The following is a 21,592-nucleotide window of genomic DNA, read 5'->3' as shown; positions in this document are numbered from 1 at the left end:
CACACACACACACACACACACACACACACACACACACACACACACACTCCTCTTCAAGCTGATTGTTTACAAATAAGCAGACTGCCAGTCAGCCAACAGGGTCAGTTTAGCTCCCAACACACAGCGATTGCTCTTGGCTTGATGCATCGTGTCAGCAGTTGTCAGAAAACAAATGTAGCTTCTCAGATGTTGTTGCACAAGAGAGATAAAACTGAAGCTGTCCAGCCAGATTTAAGGGAGCCAGCTAAACAAAGGGCGTGTTGCATTTGTTAACCTTGAAGTGTTTATCAGTGCTCAGCTATGATGCAAGCCCACTAGATTTTATGAATATATTTCTCCCTTTGCTTATTTATGGGGTGCCTTGCAAAAGTTCCCTTTTATTCTTTCTTGATTTCATAAAAGAGCCATTATTTTTAGAGACTTTTCCTGCCATCAATTTCTAACAGCCAAATACTGAAATTCCCCTGATTTTTGTATCCTAACATCTACCCCTAAATACCACCACCACTAATAATAATAATACAGACCTCTAGCCAACATAAATTGATGGCGGTGGTGTTTAGAACTGATTTTGTTCGTTTTTCTTCATCACGTCATCTCTGGAGTCTTTAGGAGAAAGGACAAGAAAGAATCGTTTCTGGTGTTGGCGAGGCAGGAGGGGAGGGTAAGCTAGCCATGGTGCTGGTGTTCAGCAGTCAGATGTTCATTCAGAAGAAGGGTTGGGACTGGGCCTTTCTTCTTTGCATCCTCTGTACATGTGCCTTTTCTCCCTTACTCCCTCATTTCCACAAACCCAGTGCGGTGTCACACCAGCATGGGGATTTAACAGTTCAAGACCAAATCTTCCAGTTCCTTCCCACTTTTGTTCATTAGTGGAAAAGCGGGTCCTGAGACAAGATGTAGACTCACTTAAGTCTTAGGTCTTGGTTTCTGAGCTTGGGGGGAGTCTAGAATGTATTTCCAGAAGGGCTGGGATCAAAGGGTGATACTGGGTGAAGAGAAGGAGGCTCTTTGGAAGCAGACACCCTTTGTAGCTTCTCATAGGTTGCCCTAGAAATAACGTGCTTTCTGCTTGAAAAGGAATTTTTAAACTTTTGAGGTGAATGTATTGTGTAATGAATGTGTATGAAATATGTAATACTAGCTACGGGTATTGGTATGTGGGAGGCTAGCAAGGTATGTGCATCTTGATACACCTTACCCTACCCTGTGTGAATCTTTGCGTCTTTTCTCTCCTTTTGGTTTTTCTTTTTTTCTCATCTAGCCTGGTTTCATCTCTGCTGGGCAACCATCAGGCAAGAGTTATTTAAGCACACCTGGATTTTGTTAAGGGACCCTTGCCTCATGAAGCGTGAGTTCCTGTGGTACTAAAAGAAACCCCAGGAGACAATGAAATCTCAGAGAGCAGGATTCTGCAAGTCTGCCATGAGGAGACTGTCTGGCTACTGCAGATACTCTGGCTTTAGGACTGGATGTTTAAAAGAATCAAGAGTGTCTACTGGAGGTGTTTGAAGCTGCAGATCAGACTCTTTTACTGCCCTTGTAATATCTGCATATCTTCCTCTACAAAAGAAAGGATTTTTTTTTAATTCTTAAAAAAATCTTATTACTCATGTTTTCTGATAATTTATTAAATTGATTAGATTCTTTAGGACATACTGTAGGCTGAATTTTAGATGATCTAAATATGGAGTGTCTGAACCATTGTGTATCTTGGTGTACATGCCAGGGTTATAGGGATTTACAGACTCTGTTTATTGGATAAGTCAGCAAGGCTCATGTTGAGCTAGCTGCAGTGCTGTCTCAGTTTAGGCTGTCAGAATACTGTGTTTCTGTGTGTGCTCTCCGGGTCCTATCTAGTACTAGGACAGACTCTGCCTGACAGAGAGTCTTATCACATGTGACAGCAACATTCTGCCACAGTCTCTCTGATAATTTATCTTCCAGCCTTCCCTGAAACATCTTTCCTAGGGCACTGACTTGTACAAGCTTCTACGCTGACAGATTATGATCATATTGCTGCCCCACTTCATGTCTGTCTGCTCTGAATAAGTCCGTTACGGACAAGATATTCTCATTCTTTTCTGTGTGAAAAAAAAAAATCAGTACGGTCACTACCTGCCACTCAGGTGCTATATAAATATTGCAAATGAATTGGTGACTGTTTCATTATTGAGAATATGTTTAACCTGACATTCTAACAAAATAAGTTCCTCATGGAAAACTAAGGTAGCTGTTATCTTTATAATCCTTCACTTATGAATGGATTTTGTCTAACATTTTGAGCTTAAGAAGTAATGATTTCATGATTTATTTAAGATTATAGGGCCGGACAATGGTTCAGCTGGCAAAGTACTTGATGTACAAACTGGAGGACCTGGGTTCACATCCCCACCTATATACAAGCTGGGCAGGACAACATGCACCTGTAATTCCCAACATTGGGAAGGCTTGGAGAAAGGCAGATCCCAGGGTCTTTCTGGTCAACCAGCCTAGCCACTTGGTTAGCTCCAAGTTCACTGAGAAACCCTGTCTCAAAAATAAGAGAGAGGGCAGAAGAAAAAAAAAATCAGGCATTGAGCTCCGGCCTGGGCACACAAGTGCAGACACCCACATGAATACACATACACACACACACACACACATACACACACACACACACACACACACATTTTATAGGAATTTGGAAATTTAATGAAAATTTATCTGTAGTTTTCTTGGTTTTGGATTCTTTATCTTGAGTGTTTTCTTGGAATGATGAGTGTCAGGGTGGCCAGAGTTCCTGTGAAAACTAGTGTGTTTCAAGTGCCAGAAATGTATTATGAAGTTCTTTTATGTTTCTTAACTAGTGCAGAAGAGTTTGACCTTAGTCAGGATGATCAATACAGTGCTATGAAGATAAAACACGTAGAAACCATCGTCTGATGACGTGGTCATGTCACGTCAGTTACTGGATTTAATCAGATTCCTTTTTACAGAGAACCCGTTAGTTTAGAGAACCCAGGAAGAATGAGGCAGGTGAAGCCTTTGCCCTCCGTGCACTGTAGACTCTTGGGTAGATTGGATGTCTGCACACCTAATATAAATTTCCTGGCAAAGTTCCTAAATGCGGTTGGGAAGCAAAGAGAAGACATTTTGAAGCAAGAAGCTTTCTCAGGATATATCAGTGGGCATATTGTGTTAGTTGGATCGTTTCCAATTATAGGAAGTAGAGAGGTGATTTCTCTCAGGCCACACCAATGAGATTTGCTAAGCACACTCCCCAACCTCCACCCGGGCAGCGGAAAGGAAAAGATCAGGCTTCAGGGAGAACCAGGCCCTTGTGGCAGCATAAGAGCACAAGGCAGTGTCTATTCTCTTCTCTAGAGATCTGCACCCACTCTTCTTCTTGTCTTTGCCTTTCCGGTAAAGGCTGAATGTATGTGTATCCCCATTTTGCCACTAAGGAGAGAAGACATAGTTTGTTTCTTGTCATTAAAGAGTGAGTAACCTCTCTTGCCAAAGCAGATGTCAGCTACGTCTTAGGCCTCTTGTCAACTATGTCACCCAGTAGCTACATGTATTTGGGGGAATCTCTGGGTCCAATAGTCAGCAGTCAGAGAGACTGAGTTGGAAGAAAAGATGAATCCTATCAAACCTTAGCGTGGGTATGAATCACCTCAAGGCAATCTTGGAAATATGTAAACTCTGTAGTAATTGTGTATGGCCTTTCATGAGTCCTATGTCCAAGGTGTTGCTGATGTTGCTGGTCCTCTGACTTTTCTTGGACTAGTGCCTTAGTGACCTTTCTCGTTGTGGTACCTGAGGAGAAGCAGTGAAAGGGGGCTGTTCAGGCCCACAGGTCAAGAGGTAGCAGATCATCATGCTGGGATGTGTGTGTGGCAAAAAGAGCAGGGGATGGCTGGCCGTTCTGCATCTGCCGCCAGAAAGTGGAAGAGTGGACAGGAAGTGGGGCAGGGCTTTGAAGCTTCAGCCTCTAACCCAGTGACCCACTTCCTCCAGTAAGGCTCCACAGCCTTCCCCAACAGCGCCCCCAGCTGGAGAGCAGGCTTCACACCTCAATTCAAAACACAGTCCCAGTGTGAAGAAGGGAGTATGGGGCTTCTATGAAGAGAATTTTATTCAGAAGGCAGACTCTCCTTGTGATAAGGCCTGAGGTTGTGAGCTGGCATTTCCTGAGGGCAGTGGCTGAACACACGAGCGGAGGAAGATGCAATGTTGATATCTATGTTTAGATAAGGCCGATTTTGAATGTGGTTAAGGTCACAAGGAACGAGACGAAAGTCAGCACTGTTAACTGTTAGGCATCATCCATTTTGTGTTCTTTTAATTTTTGAGACGGAGTCCTTCACTTGGCTCTGTACTCAGCCTCCCTCACTGCCTTAGGCTGTGTAGGCCGCCTGCTTAGTCCCCAGAGCTACAGTTACAAGCACGAGCAACCTCTGTGCCTGGCCTTTGTTAAAATACAGGTTCTGTGGATTGAACTCGAATCCACAGGCTTGTTGTTTTATTTAACTTAAAGGAGACCTTTAAAATTTTCATTTCATGATGCTAGAGTTTGGTGATTTGCAATTATGAATACTGTCTGATAGGAGACAATTGGACTAAGTCTTTAAGCTTCCTGACATCTGCAAGAAAGATATGTTCTTCTGACTTCCTTACCCTTTCATTTGTGTGCAGAAGGAATGCTCCTGTATGTATTGGCATATCCTCTGTACTGTTGAATGACCTAAGAGAAAAAAAATAATTCTTCTGTTTTACCTACTTCAACTTAGTATTCTTAAACAAGACTTAGTCCAGCCTGGGAAAGCACGCCTGTAATTTTATCATGTAGGAGATGGAGGTGGAAGGATCAAAAGGTTAAAAGTTCATCCTTTGCCACATAATGTTTGAGGCTACCTTGGCTACATGAAACTCTCTCTGTAAAAAACAAAAAACAAAAGAAAACAGAAGTTTAGCATGCAGACTCGTGTGTAGACTCTCTGCCCATGTTATGTAGGCCAATTTAATAACTACCTTTTATTGTTTAGACTCGTTTTAATTTTAGTATTCAGAATAGGCAAATGTGTCTGGTTTCTGTTTGTTTGTTTGTTTGGTTGGTTGGTTTTTGTTGTTGTTGTTGTTTTGTTCTTGCAACTAAGTAGCAATAACCTTTCTTTCCAAACCAAGGGTCTTCCTATTTATGTTAGTGGGTTGGGAATCCTGTAAAATGGTGACTAATGGAATAGTTTAAGTGTGAAGTTTTATTGAAGAAGGAATTCTGCGGGAGTATGATCAAGTGTTCTGACAGTGAAGAGTGTGCTGGCCATGTAGCCAGATAATTTTAGGTTCACATGCATCTTAATACCTATGTTCTGGGTTACTTTGGGTGGGCCACTTAATATCTTTCACCCTCTGTAATATATATTTATGAATTCCATATGTGTTTGTGTGTGTGTGTGTGTGTATACACACACACATTGTAGCATTATTTTGAGGATAAGAAAAATAAGACATGGCATTACCATTTAGCAAAATTTTGAAATTAATGAATTTTGGTATAATAATTGAGATCTTTATAGAAAATCGAAAGCAAAATTTCACTACTTCATATTTGCATAGAAAAAAACATTATTTATCCCTGCTTTTCCTTTTTTAGACAGGGTCTCTCTACATAGATCAGGCTAGCCTCCAATCTTTCCCTCAAGTGCCAACACTGAAAGGGTATGCCAGTGTGCCCAGAAACGTGGCATGAGTGAGAACTAGAGTCTTTTGGCTTACAAGCAAAAGAGCCACAATTAGAACCCTTCTCAGTTAATGTATTTAGGGGAACCACACTGTCAAAAAGAAACATCAGTATAACAAAGATCTAAGTTGTGGTATTAGTTACAGTTTAATGAAAGAAACCTTGGCTGTTCTTTAGAACGTCAGTAAATTCAATCCTGCTGCCGCGATGTAGTGTGCAGAAGCACAGAGTTTAAGAGAGGTCTTCGTTACAAGAGCGTTCATGGTGTGGCATCTTATCTTAATTCATTTTAACCACACGAGGATGCAACACTTAAGTGCCCTTATGACTACTCACTTTAGAGTGAGAATGGGAAATACTGTGTGAAAATGGAACTCTTCACTGCCATCCAAAACAAAGGAAGGCATGAAAGAAAGCTCCCATGTTGAGTGGAAGGCAGAATACTTTCAATAAGTACATTCCATGAATTCGTATTTTCAAAGAAGGCTTCCTTCTGACGGCTTCTTAGGTGTCCCCTGCAGAATTGACATACTGATCTCTTTCTCACAGGGTCCTTGGGGGTTGCTACTGATTCAGCGGTGTGGCACTGCCAGCGTGCTGTCTGGATTTTGTGCCTTCAAGATTCACTCTGTGTTCCCATATGGGAGATGTTCACACAACTAAATTGATTTTCAACATGTCTCATGTGTTCTGACTGCCTAGGTAGTCTCTAAACAAAATGTCCTTGTCAAAACAGTTTCATCCTCTTTCAGTATTAGAGGATTCCTATTTTACCAAGATTTGGTCTTGTTTGTTCTTGGGGAAAGTATTCCGAAGGAAATTACCTTTTAGCTAATCGCCCAAAGCATTGACAGTTACCCGGTTGGCCATATGGTGGTTCTTTTTTTTTTTTTTTTTGTCAACCTAACACAGGCTCGGGTCATCTGGGAAGGAGAAATGTCAGTTGAGAGTATTCCTCCATCTGTAAGGCATTTTTTTGAATAATGATTGGTGTGAGAGGGCCCAGCCCACTGTGGGGGGGGGGGTGCAACCCCTGGGCAGGTGGTCCTGAGTTATATAAGAGAGCAGGTTGAGCATGCCACGGGGAGCAAGTCAGTAAGCACTGTTCCTCTAGGGCCTCTGCTTTTGTTCCTGCTGCCAGGTTCTCTCCTTGAGTTCCTGCCCTCATTTCCTTTCATGATAGACTGTGATTGCAATGTGTAAGTCAAATAACCCCGTTCCTACCCAGACTGCTTTTTCTCATGGTGTTTATCACAGTGATAGAAAACACTCCGTGTATCGCCTAAGTACTAATACTGTTTTTCTTGCACAGATCCAGTGTCCCACTTGCCAATTCATCTGGTGTTTTAAGTGCCATTCTCCTTGGCATGAAGGTGTTAACTGCAAGGAGTACAAAAAAGGAGACAAGTTATTGCGTCACTGGGCCAGCGAAATTGAGCACGGGCAGAGAAATGCCCAGAAGTGCCCCAAGTGCAAGGTGAGAGAAGCCTTCGCAGGAAGGAGAGGGAAGTGACACCTGTATTCGAGGGAGCGATATTCACAGGATGGAAGTTAGCATGTTCGTAATGGCCTATGCAGGTGTGAGAGGGCTTCGCCATTTTATTTTTTAAGAATGATTATATTGCATGTCAAGGTAGACATGCATGTTCATATAAATAGTGTCAATTATTGTTGTCAGCATTTGTTGCCCTGAAGGTTTCCTTTAGAAAGTTATGCGTGTGTTTGAATAAGTGTTTATACTATCTTTGAACAAATTTACTTTTGGCAACCGTATTGGGCCTAATTTGTTTTAAGAATAATTTTACAGTTGCTTCCTTGAGACCTAGCACTAGACAAATGAACCTTAAATTTTTAGAAAAAATATTAAAATTAATAATGGTGAATCCAAATAGCAAAAGTATTTTTCTAAATTATTATTGGGTATGTAATATTTTGCTGTGCTAAATTCACATTCTTTTATGCATACCGAAAGTAAATAGTGTAGTTTGAAATTTACGATATCTTCTTAGTGACTAGAAGAACTTTTTGAGGACAGTTCTTTCTGTGTTATTCAGGCTGGCCTAGAGAACTCCTGGCTGCTACCCCAGCCTCGTCAGGAGCCAGACCCACAGGCCAGCTTGACTTAATTCTTGAGAGTGGTTCTTAGTGACTTGAGTTACGGTTTTCTTATTTTCCCTGTAGAGCAGAAGCCAGTACAGTTTTTATCTCTGTGCTGCACCCATTGCTCTGTACACATTAGTTTTCGTCCCACTGTGGAGCGAGTTAAAGACAAGGCAGTTCACCTTTCTCTCACCTAGCACTTCACTCGGAGGTCCTTCTCGGTTTCAGACCCAGTCCAGGCAGGCAGAGTTGCGGAGCGCTATTCACTCGTTCTACAGAACATCTTCCTGAAGAGTGTACTTCACATTTCTAAATAGACATAAAAACAATTTTCACTTAGTACGGATCTAAGACTGTAGTCTGAACAAATGGCTGTGCAACCTTTGCAGTGGAGGATTTCTGAATGAATGGAGACAGTGCCGAAAACCCAGCATTGATGACATCCATATCCCAGCCAAGTGAAAGGAGGGAGTAAAAGTAGCCGGCCTGCTGGCCGCGGTCACTAACAGCTTCCGCAGTCTCAACAAACACAGATATATAGCTGAGAGAGAGTGCGTGCTGCGGCCCATTAGAGTAACAGGTGAGGAGGCTTTCAAAAGAACTGCCTCAACTAGCCCAAAGGAAAGAGCCGTGAGCCACTCATGTGGCTGCCTTGAAACCACCATGTGCAATCCACATAAAGCATAAGTCAGTGTAAGTCATGTTTTATGGGTTGTTTTGATCACAGACTTTTTTTTTTCTTCCAGGCATGACTTTAAAGCTCTACATTTTCCGACCTTTTTTTTTCTTTGCCTTTGAAATCACTACCTCTGTTTCTCCTCCAAACAAACATTTCTTCTAATAGGAATTAAGGAAACAAATTCAGTGAGTTAATATTTTCATACTCTAAGGCCTCTTTTCACAAATCTATTCAAATTTACAAATATGAAACAGGGAAGTGGGAGGAATGTTTTTCAAAAAATATCCATAATGCTCCAAGTGAACAACTTATTTTTATGTAAATATCCTCAATATTTGTAACAAAAGTATTTGAATTTTGCTTTGACAAAAACTTACCGTTTTTGCATTCCGTTGTATTTTAAGTTAATTTTATAGTATTAATAGTAATTTGTATTTTTTAGTGTTTGTTCGAAACACGTTAAACAATAAAGGTTTAGAGTGAGAGGGAAAGCACTTACCCAGCATCCCACTGTATTTAAACATTCGCTGTGTCTCCAAGGCCTTCTGAAATTACTTTCATAAAGTTTTTAAGGGGAGTGTCATGACTGTTTAGTGTCATTAGCTTTCTCCTCAACCACTCAGACATTTCTAATGTTACTAAGTTGTTCTCTAAACATTGCCGTTATGTCAGCTCTGCTTAAATATGTATCATGGATACATACCCTTTCCCATTTTGTACCATTAACGTTTACTATTGTGAAGGTAGAGCTGCCAAATGAAGGGCTACAGTGTTTTTCGTATTTGGCGCATAATGTCAAATTGCTAAATTTATTTATTTTTATGTACATTTGGTGTTTGGCATACATATATGTCTGTGTGAGAGAGTCAGATCCACTGGAATTTGAGTTACAGACCACACAGTTGTGAGCTGCCATGTGGGTGCTGAGAATTGAACCAGGATCCTCTGGAAGAGCTCTCAGTGCTCTTAACAGCTGAGCCATCTCTCCAGCCCCCAAACTGCTAACTTGTGCAAATGGTGAACTAGATTGCTTCCCCAGAAAAGTCTGCAGACTCTCTGGTGGGCTTTTCCTAGTCATACTCCAAATAGAGTTACCCAGTTGCTAATTTAAGGGTTGTGCAGTGCATCCTTATATTTATAGGCTGACTATAAATCTACATTCTTTTGAGTTGGTTATGAACCCTTAAATTTTCTGTTCATATTTTTTGGTCATTTGAGTGGGCTAGATTGGGACCTACTTGCTTGCACTGAATTCTGTGAACTCTGTATTTCAAACTTTTAACTCCTTTTTTGTAAAAACTTTTTTTTAAACTTAGTTGATTTGTACATATTTTTTAAAGTTTTATTTGTCTGAATATATCATTTTCTTTCTTTTTGGAAATACATAAAAACACACACAAATATCATGTGCATATATTTTATATACTTACAGGTATATATTATTTATAATTTAATTTGGGGGGCAGCAAGATGGCTCAGTGAGTAAAGGCACTTGCCACCAAAACTGACAACCTGAGTTCAGTCTCCAGAACTCACGTGGTGGAAGGAGAGATCTGATTCCTGCATATTGTGGTCCCACCCCATAAATGTGCTGTGACATGGCTGTGACACAGCATGCATACATATATGTACACAAATACAAACGAGTAAAATATAATAGAGAGTATAATTGAATCTGACAGATATTAAAAGTGAGTCTTAAGAGCTCTTTTCTATCATTTATGATCAAGATGTTTACTTGTAAGTGTAATTATTTTATATTGAGGTAAACATGCAAAACAATTCCAGAGCTTACCTATGAATTATTTTATGAAACTGTAATAATGCTGTATTAAAAGTAACTTTGCTTAATCATTTTGATGAATGTCATTACCTCTTTTTAATTAATTAATTTATTTTTATGTATATATGTACTTTTGGATTTATGTACACCAGATACAAGCAGGAGCTCACAGGGTTCAGAGAGGGCATCAGATGGTTGTGAGCCATCCAGGTGCAGGGGTGCACGCCTGAAATCCCAGCACTCGGGGAGACAGAGGCAGGCGGATCTCTGTGAGTTCGAAGCTAGCCTGGTCTACAAAGCAAGTTCCGGACAAACAAACAAAATAATAATAATAATAATAATAATAATAGTAATAATAATAAATAAAACTAAATTTTAAAAAAGATGGTTGTGAACAATAGTGTGGGCACTAGGAATCAAACCTGGATCCTCTTGAAGAGCAGTAAGTGCTCTTAAGAGCACCAAGCCATCTTTCTAGCCCCACCATTCATTGCCTTTTCTTTTTCATTTCTTTCTTTCATCCTTTCTCTCTTTTTCCTTCCTTCTTCCCGTCTCCCTTCCTTTCTTCTTCTTTTCTTCTTTCCTTCCTTTTTTCCTTCCTCTTTTCCTTCCTTTCCTTTCTTTTTCTTAAGAGATGGTATTCTCACTGTGTAGTTCTTGGCTAGCCTGGATCTTAGTTGTAAACCAGGCTTACCTCAGACTCACAGACCTATGCCTGTCTTTGTCTTCCTGCCTGCTGAGTGCTGGAAGATGTGGGATAGCCACCCTCTCATGCTTACTTTTGAATGCAGAGGTTTATTTAGTCAATTGACTCAGCATTCTTATATTTTTTTTTTGTTTGTGTGTGTGTGTAAGTTCTGACTCTAAAGGGAACATAAGCTTATTGTGACAGATTTCCCTTCAGCTTAATCACAACAAAACATAGTTCACAATGATCTGACCTTTAAATGAAATTTAACACAAGTAAAGAAATTAAACTTTATTGGGGGAAAAAAAACTGCTTTAGGTTCATGCAGAAGTTCGTCTTGACACTGTGCATACGATTCCAAAGTGACTTAAGATTCGCTAAATTAAATACAATTAACAGTGAGATGCATACTTATAATTAATAAGTACATGTCAACAATATACACCTAAATAAACATCAGTGTTGTAAGCAGTTTCACAGCCCCACATACCTTAGCATTAAATCTTCAGTGAAGTTAGGTTTTGAAACAAGGCATTTGACTCCCAATCTTGAATGCTTCTTTAAGATCATGACCCAAAACAAACAAACAAACAAACAAACAAGCCTTATATTTTACTTTAATATCCTCATCCAGGAGTGAATTTGGTACATGCCTATAATCTCAGCACTTAGGGAATAGAGACAAAACTTTTTTTTCCTCCTAAGGCAAGACTCCTGCCCTTCAAACATGTGTTTTCAACACATGAACTTTGAAAACACAGGAGTGCATACCTTCAGGCAGTTTTACACAATGCTTTGAAGCAAGTGCAAAGCAAGTGGGAAGTTGAGTCAATCAAACATAATTATGTGAAGCTAGCACGCTGCAAGGAAAGCATTTTCTCCAGATTACTTCTAAAGCAAAAAGATTGTATTGTTTTCCATCATTAAATGTGGGGGGGGGGGCAAGTATATGGATAGCATTATATTATCAGTAGTGTTTAAAGTATTTGGACTTGTTCATAATCAAGATTATAATTCAACTAGAAATTAAGAGACCCATATGTCACAGCTTGTGACATTGCTTAGCTCACAGACAAACATCTCCTATAACCTGTATGTCCTTTAGGGATTTGGAATATCGTTATGTTTGTATTCTAAGCCCATACACTCCATTTTTCAAGATAAAAGGCAGTTACTTTTCCACTTTTAAAGGAAACTTTGGGGTAGGGTGCTGACTTTTGCTTTCACATGCTCGGAACTATATCCCCAATAGCACACACATGCTGTGCACAAACAAGATAGAAAGAAATGATGGTGTGAGCTAGGCTGGAGAGAAGGACTCACCTGTAGCTAGAGTTATATGAACGTCATGATTAAAGTCAGAGGAGGCTAACCAGTCACCCAGTTGACAGCAATTGTGTGGCCTAGAGGAGTGAGAATGAGCTAAGCTCATTTTATATGGAGACAAGATACAGTTTTCTCTGTCTACACTTTTATCTTGTTGTTGTTAGGATAACGCACTCTAGAAGTATGTTAACTTGAGTTTTGCTTATTTGTCTTGGAAATGACTAAAAGGCTTATGTATATGACTAGCAAATAGTTGAGTGGATCTAAAGGCTAAAGGCCAGACTCACAGATGAGATAAAGAAATGAGATAGAGTGGAGGAAAATTGAAACCAATGATTTATAGGTGGAAGAGGTCACCAAAAGAGCATGCATGAGGTATTGGAAGTATGGGTAGAATTAGGGCTGGAACCTAAGAGAGATCAGAGCAAAATGGAAAAAATGGAGGTCATTGAAAGAAGAGTACATCAAAGATCAGAGAGGATACAGTGATCAGCTGATTAAATGATGCCAAGTGATATGGGAACATAAACATTTAAAACACGTTCTTTGGGTTAGACAATTGTGTGATCGTGGGTAACACTCATTTGCCTTTTCGTAAGTATTTGCTGAGAACATGCTTGTGTGAGGGTGTGTACAAGCCCCTTAACAAAAATGCAGCAGTGCACAGAAAGCTGAGGATGTAGTGCAGCACTTCCTTGAAGCCCTGAGGACCAGAGTTCACATTCCAGCAACCATCTGACCATCCCATGCACCCCTGTAGCTCCAGCGCTCAGCCAAAAAAATGAAAACTTCAGGGTCAGGAGACCCCGACTCAAAGGAACAGGTGGAGAATAGTGGAAGAGGACACAGATCTCTCTTACCCTCTGGCCTCATACATGGAAATATATGACACCCCCCCACACACACACAGATGCAGACACGAAACTAACATAGATAGAGATAAATAGAGAGAGAGAGAGAGATGATAGATAGATAGATAGATAGATAGATAGATAGATAGATAGATAGATGGATGGATGGATGGATGGATGGATGGATGGATGGATGGATGGATATGTATATGATATGGACCAATGTAGACTTTATTGGCCAAGGCTTAACCAGAGGGGTGCGGATAATTAGAGTAAGCAGCTGTGTCTGTGCACCCAGAGACCCAATGCTGTGAATACTGTACCTCCCTGGAGCTCCACTTAGCTAGGAATCTGCTGCTTGCCTCTCGTTTCTTAGATTAAATTTCACTTCCTCAGATAAACCTCTTCTCGCCCTTAACACCAGATCAGGCTCCTCCATTAACTGTTTTTCCCACACATGCTTCATTTTCTCCATAGAATTGTTTACGGCTTAGGAGATACATTGGTGTACAATTGATTAATACCTGTCTGCACTTTAAATTACACACTCCTTAAGAACAGGGGCCATGTAAGATTCGTATCTGCAAATAAGTATTTGTCTGTTAGGCAAAGGAATAAGGAAGAGATGTCTGGCTCTTTCTAGAACATGGGTTGTGGTCAAGTGCGGAAGAATGGAGACTAAGAGGAACAGGGTTTCTAAGTAACAAAACATGCAAAATGAGAATGATCTTTGGCTAGCCAGCCATGAGAAATTAATGTATGCTTGAGGTGTCCAGAGCAGGGAGGAAGGGTTGAGAATGAGTGTGAAGGAGAAGAAGCTGAACTCTGAGGTTTCTAAGGGCATGAGGGCCTGGGCCTAGGGAATCTAGGGGAAAGGAGGAGGAAGAAAGTCAGGGTCTAATTTGTAGCAAAGCTCTAGACTGTGGAATTAGAAGTTGGACAGTATTTGTACCTGCTTCCGAGACTTCATTTCATTATAACCTTACTGTAAGACAGAAGCAGGCCGAAAACGTCTATAACTCACTGAAAACAAATCCCTTGGAGATAAGGAATTACTGGTGCTGACTTAAAAAAAAAAAAAAAAAAAAAAAAAAAAAAAAAAGCTGCCCTCACAGTGGGAGATGCCAAATCATTGTAAAAGCAATATCTTATTTACCTTTAAGAATATGTTTGACAGTAAAAGCAGCTGCTTTTCACTCATTTGGTTTTTAACTTCTGTTAATTGCCTATCAATAATAAGCTCTTACCCCTTACCATCGACATTGTCTGTTGACTTCCTGAGGGCAACTAAAGACTTATTTATTTATTCTGTCTTTTATTTTATGGTGCTTTTTAAGACAGGATCTTACACTGTAACCCAGGCCATATTCATTCTTCAGGCTTCCAAGTACTGTATTACAGGGGTATATCATTAGTGTATTTCTTCCTTTGACTATAGTTGGACAGTATCTGAGGAGATCTAGTTAGCTATAGTTGTCAACTTGACACAGCACAGATTTATTTGAGGACATCTCAACTGGGGAAATTGGCCTGTGGTCATGTCTTTGGGCCTTTTCTTGATTATTGATGGATGTGAGAAGGTTTGGCCCACTACTGGTAATGCTACCCCCATGGCAAATGTTCTCAAATTTTATAAAAAGATGGCTAAAAGCTAATAGAAGGTTCTCATATGGACTGTATGACCTGTCTAGCCATAGGTTCTTGGCCCCAATAGTGGTGTCACGTATGGATTTCATTTTGTGAAGCAGAACTTAAATTCAACCCGAAGGTCCTTGTTTACTCTCATGACATCCATGCCACTGTTGTAATGGTGGTCATGTCTTGCCAGTCCCATCATTACTGTGGCTCACAAAGCTCACAGCTGGACAAAACTTACAATTATTTTCTCCTCTGGTAGCATCCATAGCATCTTCCAGCACTTTGGAAGTTGGCCAATTGGAATAAAGCTTTGTAGTCCCAGCTTGAGCTCTCCATGTTCCATGACTCAAATGTGGGCTTTTTATCAGTAGGGTCTTACCATCAAATTCTGAAGGGTAAAAAGAGAACTGGAATAGCTTGTGATGATTGGGGGAGTCGAAGACCTCGCTGGCCAACAAGTCCTGCGAAATGGACATAGTATTAAACCAATTCCTAAAGACTTACAACTGCACCCATTATTAGTGTGTCTTTGAGCCTTCAATAGAGGACTTTTGTCTTTTGTTTTCTTGTGGGGGTTTTCATTGTTTTGTTTTGTTTGTTTGTTTTGTTTTGCAGTAGTTCGTTTTTTGTTTTTGTTCTTTTTATTAACACAGACCTGCAACAAGTCAAGGTACAGGGAATAAGAGACTGGAGCAGTCAGCTCTAAGTGGGATATCTGCTTCACGCACACCCCCTTCTCTCAAGGCTCAGGAATCTTGCAGAAGAGGGAGTTGAAAAGATTGTTAAAAGCCAGAGATCGTGGATGATTACAACAAAGTAGCGGTTTCCAGAGACGGCGGGGCACTTGCACATAGGGACATGTGACAGTGTAGTCTGTACAATACCTGAGCAAACTCCAGCCAGGCAGACTTCCATCACAGAGAGGGGAAGTGGACACGAAGCCCTACCACCCAGCTGAGGAGCTATTGGCAGTTGGGATCTGCTGGAAGACGGAGAGTCATTCTTGGTCTTGACTTAAGGGTGTGGTCCCTGGTAGATCCTCCAGTGGATGGCCTCATCACATCTATTTGTGGGCAGCACAAATTGGACTCACTGGGCTTTTTTTTTTTTTTAATGAGAACACTAAGTTGGGCCATTAGGGAAGAAAGGAATGGATATGGAAGGAGTTGGGGAGGGAATATGATCAAAACACATCATATGAACTTCTCAAAGGGAAGACAGCCAGCTGAGCAGAAGGCGGGATAGGTGAGCCAGTTAGCTGCACTTTCCCATGTCTGTGCTCTGCTTGGCCCTGCCTCCAAGGCTCCCGCCCTGAGTTGTCACCCTAACTTGCTTCAGAAACGGGTTCTTACCTGACAGTAAAGTGGAATAAGGCCTCTCCTCACCAGGTTGTGTTTGGACATGATGTTTGTCCCATCAACAGAGATCGGAGAACATATTGTCCGCCGCCCCCTCACTATCCCTTCTGCTTCCTTCTTCTAAATTCCTGTAAGCTGTAACTGTATTTCTGTATTGTTCAATTGGGAAATTCAACAATATCTAGGTTCTGTTTTTTTTAAATACTATTGTACTTAATGGTTCTGATTATATTTAAGGGATGACTTGTTAAATTACTAAAATTAACAGGGTTTTCAAAATCATATCATCAATGGACAAGGATTAGATTTTCTTTGCCTGTCCAGTCACTTCAGGAAAAAAAAAAAAAAAACCTCCCAATACTGACATGATTTTGTTATAATTAAGAGCTCCTATGACTTCTGTTCTTCCTGAAGTCATTTTCTTCTTCTTTTTTTTATTGAGAGGAGAAGTGAGACCCACCTGATTTAGCATTTCATTTAATAGCTAAACTCAATGGAGTTACACTATCTGGTCTGTATACTCCATTGTTGTTTTGAAGATGTTGAGACCAGCTGACTTTCTAGGCTAAAGTGGGCAGATTACCTCGAAGTTTCCTCAAGTTGTGGGCGCAGGAACGGGACAGAGAGGCTAGCATTTGGGAAAGGCATTCTCTCTACCCTCACATATTATTTACATTATAGGTGGGTAAGAATGCTAGACGTGAGATGTTTCTATTTGATAGTTTAACTGTCTGCAGGTTCTTACTGAGGTGGGTGAACCCCTGCCGTGTGGAGTGTGTAGGAACAGTGTGAGTTGAGAACTGTTCATTATTCATGAGATGTGCTTAATTCCCTCATAATGCTTACTCTTCCTTCTAATTAAATCTTCCAGATCCCAAATACCATTTGAGTGAAATAAACATGCAAATCTACCCCTTTCCTATTTATTCTGTGTATGGTGTGCGAGCCTGGTACCTGTGGAGGCCAGAAGAGGTCATCAGATCTCCTGGACCATGTAGGTGCTGGGAACTGAACCTGGGTCCTCAGCAAGAGCAGCCAAGGCTCTTAACCACTGAGCCATCTCTCCAGCCTCTAGATTCTTTTAAAAGAGTTTAGTGTTTCATCTAGAGCAAAATATCAATTGATAACAGTCACAGAAATAGCAATTTAGTTCTTTTTTTCCTGATTAATAAAGTAGACCTTCATTTCTTAATGAAAGATAAATATTAGTGCACAGATATATCCTGATACAATTTTCAGTGGGTTGAATATTTAATAGTTTTTTTTTTATTTTAATCCTTTCTTTTGGCTAAATGAGACCTACACCAAAATTAAAAACTAAGTTCTGGAGGCTGAGGAGATGGCTCAGCACTTAAGAGCACTGTATGCTCTTCAAGAGGTCCTGAGTTCAATTCCCAGCAATCACATGGTGGCTCACAACCATCTATACTGGGAACTGATGCCCTCTTCTGACATGCAGATAAAGCACTCATACATAAAATTAAAAAACAACAACTAAATTTTACTTTTACTTTTTAGGTATTCTGTGAGTATTTTTTTGAATTAAATGTCAGTATCCTCAGGAAGATTGGTACTGTTTTATTTTTATGTATGATATTATTTAATTTTATCTTAATTTTGTTATGAAATGTTAAAGAAAATAATTAGTTCTTTATCTCATAGGCACAAAAGTGGCTTGTTTCTCATTTCTGTCTACTACAATGGGTCACTTAACAGAAAACTCCTATGGTAGCTGGTATCAACCTTTTTGTCTCATGACTTCTAAGTGACCAAGAGGTAACATTGGTATATAAATATTGAATTCCTGAAACAGCTTGCTTATCTAGTACAGATAAAGAGGAGAAACTGAGTAGTAATAAATCATGGGGCACTTGTGCCATAGGAGCTGTCAGTTTAATCCAATGGGCTTTGGTGCTGAACTGTAGCCATGTGAGTGCTTAGTTTGCTCTAGGAGAACTAAAATGATGAATGGCTTGAAACTATAGCAAAAAGTTTTAATTACATCTAATATAAACATAATAATAACCTGTGTTTTAAAGTTTTATGTTTTTAAAATAAAAATACTGTTATCAAACTGTAGCATTCCAATGTATTTTTTCCAGGACTTTGCTTAGCATGTTGGACTTAGTGTACCTTGGATGTTAGGAGTGCAGAATTCCAAGTTGCTTAGCAAATATTAGCTCTGAATGCCTTCTGAATCTGCATTGTGTCAGTTTATTTCTAGAGTTATAAAATAATAAAATGTGTTTATATAATTATATTCATTACCTTTGCATGCCTGAGATCAAAACAGCTCACAGAAACTTGAAGAATTTGTTTTGATTCATGCTTGTTAGAGGAGTTCGGTCCGTTGTAGTTGGAAGGCATGGCAGAGAGGTTACATCTTTGGCAGCAGGAATCTGACGCCAAGGCAATTCAAACCCTGACATACCAGGAAGCAGAGACCCGGACCAGAACCAAGGCCTGGGCTGTAACCTTTAAAGACCTCTCACAATGATGTACATCTTCCAGCCCGGCCTCACTTCCCCAAAGTTCGGTAGTCGAAATTGTTCTCAGAACTCGGGTTAAGAATAAGAACCATGGTCCCACAATGAGCTTACAAGACTTGGAAGTAGCAGTCTTCCTGCCGCGCTCCATGCACAGCGGGTCCTGAAGACATTTAGTTCTCTTTTGTAGGTTACCCATGGCACTGCTGTGCTCTCATGGAAACCATTAGCTGTCATCTCCTTGTAAATGGAGCACAGAGTCCAAAAGTTGACAGTAGATGTTGAATGCTTAGAAGATTATTTCAACCATGTTTTTTTGTTCCTGGTGCCTTGGCAGTCTGAATCAGAAACGGTTCAAGAGTGCGGTGGCCCATCTTACATGTTATTGTTTTGTTTTGTTTTTTGGGATTTTTTTTTTAGACATGTAGGCCAAGTTAGGCTTGAATTCTCTTTGTGTGGTGGAGAAAGGCTTTGAACTTCGGATTTTCCTGCCTTGTAGCCCCCTGAGTGCTGGCATTACAGGCATGGGCCACCATACTCAGTTTATGAGGTGGTGTGGATTGGCCCTGGGCTGTGTATGTATTCCCAGCCTGGTCTGAGTTATTTCTTAGTGCCATCTACAGGCTGCATAGCTATGAGCCCATAATTATTGACAAATAGGCCCAGTAAGGGAGGTCACTTGACCAGGGGCTGAGTTACTAGGAGGCCTTGTACCCAGGTTTTAATTTACACCTGCCTTAAAGAGGGACTCTCAGATAATTGATGGGCTGCACAAAGCCCGGATCCGCTGCTGTTGGCCCAGCACATACAAAGAGAAAACCATATCACTGTAAAAGGACGAAGTGCCGAGTAGCAACCATCATCAGCTTCCGTTTCATTGCCCAAATCATGCTTTAGTAGGGAGCCTGAAACATGAGTGCTCGTGCGTCCTTGACTACAAAGGAGGAAAAGAGTAGAGTGACAGGTGAAAACATGTAAAGGTGTGACTGGCCACAACTTTACTAAGAGTCAAACAACAACCTCTGCCAGGTTTGACTCTTGTGTTAGTTATAAAGTTCCTGACTATATTAAAATGTTCACCAGCATACAAGTCCCAAATTGCATTACGGGCTTATAATGGTACAGTTACTACTTGAAATCTTTTAGATGAAAATATGATTATGAACAAATTGAAAACTTCACTTCAGAAATGCTACATAAGACTTTTAATTTGATAAAACGGATACTGTAATATTTGACATATTTTGCTTTTTAAAGACATTAATTGCATTTTCTTCTATTCGTCTCTTTATCCAGATACATATCCAGAGAACGGAAGGGTGTGACCATATGACTTGTTCACAGTGTAACACTAATTTTTGTTATCGATGTGGAGAGAGATATCGCCAGCTCCGTTTTTTTGGAGACCACACATCAAACCTCAGTATATTTGGATGCAAATATCGCTACCTCCCAGAGAGACCTCATTTAAGAAGATTAGTTCGAGGGTCAGTCTGTGGTGAGTAGCACGCACACTTGCTGTTGGGTGTCTTCCTTAGGATCCAAGAGTGGCGATAGAAGGGTCCAGGTGCGAGAACCCTGAGGGCTTGCTGTGTGCCAGGGGTTCCGGTAAGGCCGTTACCAAACTATAGGAAGAGAGTCCCTCCTTTTGTGATCAGAGCTGGAAAGGGAAGACTGTTACTATGACACTCTTCCATGATCAACGCTCCTGAAACCCTGAGTGCAAAGCCACTTGTGGCAAGCAGAGTGTCATATTTATTTTTATATGACACTACCAGGTATCAAAACACAAGCGTGCTCTATTGATTCATTAATGAGTACAGTACAGCATGAAACAGGGGACAGTGATTTAAAAAAAAAACAAAACATACTCACACCTCAGAGCCCTGTAACAAATGTGTAGACGTCTATAGAAATAGTGTTGGTGTGTATGAACAACTACCTGGATGATGGAACGAGTATCAAAACTCTCATTTACATATAAGCCCAAGTTTAGCTCCCCAACTGTAACTGCTTTGTGAATTCCTTTAGCCCCCTCTTCATCAAACCCACATACAAAATGCAGGCAGAAACAGATACCTGGCCCCATGTCCTGCCTTAGCCTGTGCAGTTCTCATGGCCTCAGCTGATTTCTTGCACTAGTGCCAACCCCTGGGCGATGTGTCCACCAAAATTTCTTCCTCTTTCTATTGTGTGCTGCTTCAGCGCTTCTTCCTCTCACGGGTTTTCTCTTGCGCACCCCGCAGTCTTTAAACATCGAAACATTTTCCTTCTCTCCCAACTGCTTTGTCTAGTTCTAAGAATGTCTTTGTGGCTCTCCTCAGCAGTTTCGTTGTTGTGACTCACCCCTCTGTCTGGAATCATTATGGCTGATTTGAGAAAAGTTGGTAGTTATAATAGATCTGTGTCAAAAACTCTTTATTTCTTAAGTATACTTCAATATGTAGAAACTAGTATTGCCCCTTTTTGAAACTGTGGTCACTGTAAAAAAAAAAAAAATACCCCAACTAAATTTTAATTAAACACACTTTTTACAGAATCAATACCATACAATAGCCAATTGGTTTTAATAATTTTCAGTATTTTCTATACCTTTATTTGCTTCTAAGGTAAAAATTACAATTATAAAACCAGGATTTACTTGCTGTTTCTGTGGACTTTGAGGATAGCTAAGAAATGTATTTGTAAGAGTCAGGAGGGAAGATTGCAAACAGCAAACAAAGCTGTGACCATCTGTAACTCTATATATGGAGAACAAGCTCAGACACAAAGCTCTCATTTCTCCTGGTCTCCCTTCTTTCCTGTTCCAGTGCCATCTTGGCTTCTGTGAAGAAGTTTCTTCCATCCTTTATCCTGGATGGTCTTTGCTTTGACCGGTCCTTTTTTCTTTTCTTTTCTTTTCTTTTCTTTTCTTTTCTTTTCTTTTCTTTTCTTTTCTTTTCTTTTCTTTTCTTTTCT

At 40.3% G+C, this 21,592-nt stretch overlaps 1 protein-coding gene across 1 annotated transcript in view; it reads left to right on the top strand.

Moving 5' to 3' along the window:
* The window catches only part of Rnf217 (ring finger protein 217), a 110,810-nt gene that overhangs the window by 76,448 nt on the left and 12,770 nt on the right, over positions 1 to 21,592 (top strand). Inside the window, exons 3-4 of the mRNA XM_055599357.1 lie at positions 7,038 to 7,202; positions 19,931 to 20,132. Coding sequence (XP_055455332.1) covers positions 7,038 to 7,202; positions 19,931 to 20,132 — 367 coding nt within the window. The remainder of the gene's footprint in view (positions 1 to 7,037; positions 7,203 to 19,930; positions 20,133 to 21,592) is intronic.

This window comes from Psammomys obesus, unplaced genomic scaffold (assembly GCF_907164565.1).
Source record: "Psammomys obesus unplaced genomic scaffold, mPsaObe1.curated_primary_1811, whole genome shotgun sequence".
NCBI classification, from domain to species: Eukaryota; Metazoa; Chordata; class Mammalia; order Rodentia; family Muridae; genus Psammomys; species Psammomys obesus.
This window is presented reverse-complemented; position numbering and strand designations above follow the sequence as displayed.